This window comes from Antrostomus carolinensis, unplaced genomic scaffold (assembly GCF_000700745.2).
Source record: "Antrostomus carolinensis isolate BGI_N321 unplaced genomic scaffold, ASM70074v2 scaffold3923, whole genome shotgun sequence".
Classification (NCBI taxonomy): domain Eukaryota; kingdom Metazoa; phylum Chordata; class Aves; order Caprimulgiformes; family Caprimulgidae; genus Antrostomus; species Antrostomus carolinensis.
In genome coordinates, this window is record NW_010302963.1 from 1 (window position 1) to 3,817 (window position 3,817).

At 42.1% G+C, this 3,817-nt stretch overlaps 1 protein-coding gene across 1 annotated transcript in view; it reads left to right on the forward strand.

Annotated features, from left to right (window-relative positions):
* Window positions 1-1,804: 1,804 nt before the first annotated feature.
* Window positions 1,805-3,817, forward strand: part of CFAP57 (cilia and flagella associated protein 57) — a gene marked incomplete at its 5' end in the record, with an annotated part of 20,170 nt that continues 18,157 nt past the window's right edge. Inside the window, 3 exons of the mRNA XM_029083990.1 lie at window positions 1,805-2,088; window positions 2,252-2,459; window positions 3,401-3,553. Of these exons, the coding sequence (XP_028939823.1) occupies window positions 1,805-2,088; window positions 2,252-2,459; window positions 3,401-3,553 (645 nt within the window). The remainder of the gene's footprint in view (window positions 2,089-2,251; window positions 2,460-3,400; window positions 3,554-3,817) is intronic.

The following is a 3,817-nucleotide window of genomic DNA, read 5'->3' on the forward strand; positions in this document are numbered from 1 at the left end:
CGCCCCGGGCCTGGGCAGGGTGCGGGGGTGCACACGCCTGGCTCCCGAACTGAGCTGGGCAGGGGTCTCCGCACCCCGCTTTTAACATTTTGATTCACAAATGACCGGTTCCGCGGGAGCCTGTTGCGCTGGATCAAAATGGTGAGTGAAAGGATCCAACTTCAGTTCAGCAAGTACTGGGTGCCAGGTAGCACCCAAGCTCCGTCTGCAGGGTATGTGTGCGGGTGCGCTTCCCTGCGGCCATGTGCCTCTGTCCTGGGCAAGAGAGGGGGGAGAGGGCTCCACACTGTGGATTTCATAGAGTTTCTGTGGCCTTTCTTGGCACCTGCTGTTGCCTTCCTCAGCAACAGGACACTGGGCTAAATGGATTTTTGCTTTGACTTGTAATGCACATTCTCATGGCCATATCTCTTATATCACATGAGGTCTCTGGTATGGGGCCAGTACACGTGGCCAGTGTGTGTGCAATGTGTCCCTTGTGTCCCTGCAGAAACACTCATTAAGTACATTGGCTGCGCTCAGTAGGTGTAACACACACCTTGGAGGCTCTCAGCATGCTCATACACCTTTTCCTTCCTGCAGTCTGTTCTATGTGCAGATCAGAGGAGTAGCCCAGGAAGAGTGGCTCGGAGCAGGCTGATGGCACTCAAACAATTCCTGCATCCTGCTTTGGGTGCCCTTGTTAATATCTTTCTTGCAGGAAGATAAGAGGCTTTCAGACACATGGGTTGGTTGGACCCTATCTGCCATTTTTTTCTGGGGTACAGCACAAGCAGAGGTTGGGTGAACTACTGATTTCATTAGCTCAATTCCTAAAGAGAGGAGAGTGACTGTAAAGACAACTGCTGTCTAAAGTCTCATTAAGCATGAAAAATGAGGTCTAACTGCTCCAGCTATCCCTCATGTTTGGTATTGGGATGGCTATTTCACTGTTTTCACCAATAAACACCTAATTATGTGAATTAATATATATAATGGGCAAGGTTTCCCTGAAATACAGAAATACAGAATTTATTCCTGTCCCTTAAGAGCAAATGGTCCCACTTTCCAGGAAGCTTGCTACCAGAAAAAGTTGCTAATCAACAGTAAAGATGTATTTTTGCCTTACTTTTGTCATGTAATCCTGAAGGGCAGAGACAACTTCTCTTTGGTATTGCACTGTGATTCAGATAACAGCTTAATAGAGTTAATGTATTTGTAGCATCATGTAAAATTGATATACACAGTTTTGAAAGGGAGAAAACTGTAATATGTAGTTATGATAGTTATTGCTTAGTCTTTTCTGTATTCCTATATGTTTCTATGAACCTTCTTATAAAATCATAGAATCATGGAATGGTTTGGATTGGAAGGGACCTCAAAGATCATCTAGTTCCAACCCCCCTGCCATCAGCAGGGACACCTTTCACTAGACCAGGTTGCTCAAAGCCTCATCCAACCTGGCCTTGAACACTTCCAGGGAGGGGACATCTACAACTTCCTTGGGCAACATGTTACAGTGTCTGAACACCCTCAAAGAGAAAAACTTCTTCCTAATATCTAATCTAAACCTCCCCTCCTTCAGTTTAAACCCATTTCCCCTCGTTTTGTCATCAGTTGTCCTTATGAAAAGTCCTTTCCCAGCTTTCTTGTAGGCCCCCTTCAGGTATTGGAAGGCCACTATAAGATCTCCCCGGAGCCTTCTCTTTTTCAGGCTGAACAGTTTGTTTTCCTATCTGGTATTGAAAGTCTTCAGAACAGGTATAATATTGCTTATTTGAGAACATGGTTGTGTAAAATAATTTCTTTCTCTTTTGTTCCATAGGTGAGCTTTAGTCCTCAAGACAACGCCCAGGTTTGTATCACTGGAAATGGCTTTTTTAAACTTTTTAAGTACAGTGAAGGAACTTTGAAGCAGATAAATTTACAAAAGGGGGAGCCGCAAAACTACTTGTGCCATGCCTGGCTGTCTGAGGAGGAAGTTATATGTGGCACTGACACAGGAAAACTCACCTTGTTTGAATCTGGAAAGCTGCACTGGGAGACACGTGTAGAGTACAAAAAAAACCCCAGGGAACTAGAAGATGCAGTAACAAAAGAATACAAGAGGTAAATCTTTGTTAAATACTATTACTAATAGTTTCATGCTTATGCATGCAGATTAGTTGCAGGCCATTCACTTATTTCCTTCTTGTCGAGTTTATAAATGGTTTCTAATATTTTTGTTGTTGCTGATAAACATTTTTTTGGTTTGTCCTTCTTTATTCTTAAGTCTGTATACATTTCCTGCTTGCAGTTCTTCTGATGTCTCTCGCGGACTGACCTATGAAGATAATGGCTCCCAACAGGATTCTTTGCCTCAAATATTTGCAGTTGCAGCTTATTCCAAAGGCTTTGCGTGTTCTTCTAGCCCAGGAGTTGTTTTTCTGTTTGAGAAGACTAAAGGAAAGGAAGTCTACAAGGAGAGTCAAGAAATATGGGTAGGGAGAAAAAAGCTTTTCCAAGCAGTTATGTAGCAGAGGGCTGTTTGGGGAGGTGGGGGTGCTTCTGGTTCAGTTATTAATAATAATTTTTAGCACATCTCTAAATTACATTGTAAGCATTAGCTAACTGTCCTGATGTTGTCGAAAGGAAGGGAGTTGCCGGAGGTCACACTGAAAGTCAGTGACAGATGTCCTTTTGCAAGGTGGCTCTGCATGTTCCCACATATAAAATGTTCTTTGAGGCTGCTAAACTTCAGGAAACCTTTAAGAAACTTGTATCTTTGGAGCTCAGAAGTAGTCTATATCAATTTTTAAGAACTAGGCCACTTGTTTTTTTCCAAGGCATAGCTTTTCTTCCCTAGATATTTATTATGGCTGTCGTGAAACTTGTGCAGTCTTAAGTAATCTAGTAAGATTTCTAACTGTTCTATAGAAAGCTGCATGTATTGACTTAATGCAGTTTCTGGAGAAGAACATTTCATTCTGATGACCTGGTAAAGCCTTCATACTCTAGGCCTAAAAGGTCAGATCTTACCTACGCACAAGATCTCATAATAAGACTTTTAGCAGCCTGAATGATACACTGCAAAGAACTGTCATTCTGAGATCACAGTTTTCATTCTGACATTTGACATTTTTTTTCTTGTTTTTCTGCTACTATTTTCATTTTTGTTTAATGCCATACTTAAGATTACTACTGAAATGTCCTCTGATACTTTTTTCAGCTGTAATGCTACAGATAGTTGGGTTATCTTGTCCTCTATTCCCTGCCTTGCAGTAGTTACATTCTATTAAATATCCTAGTCGTCTTCCTGATATTATGTGTATGCTTATTAGAGTAGAATTGCAGCAAAAGCATGTGTATGTGTGTGTGTGTGCACGCCTGCTACTAAAACATGGAGACCTGGAATATCCCATGGGATGCATTTCTTGTGCAGCTTCCTCAGGACCTGTTCAGCGGTGAGCCAAAACAGTCAGGCAGACAGAACATTATATGTATATGCTTCAGCCCATCGGAGGAAGCGATGGTCGTTAGCACAAATAAAAATCAGCTTTACATATTTACTATGCTCCCCACCAGTCTTATGAAGGTGAGTGCAATCTTATCACATTCCACAGCCACCATGTCTAGTAAGGCATGTATCATAACAGCACAGGCTATTCAGTGTGCATTCTCATAAAATCCATTAAGCAGCATCCGAACCCTTAAAGCTCATAATATGAAGTGTTCTGCACGCTTCTCTGAGAGCTGTATTTCAGTAGCCCCTTGCTCAAGTATCCCTCCATATGAATACCTGATGTTATTCAGCAGAATGATAGAGGACACTGTTAAGACTGTTTAAGAGTGTGTGTCA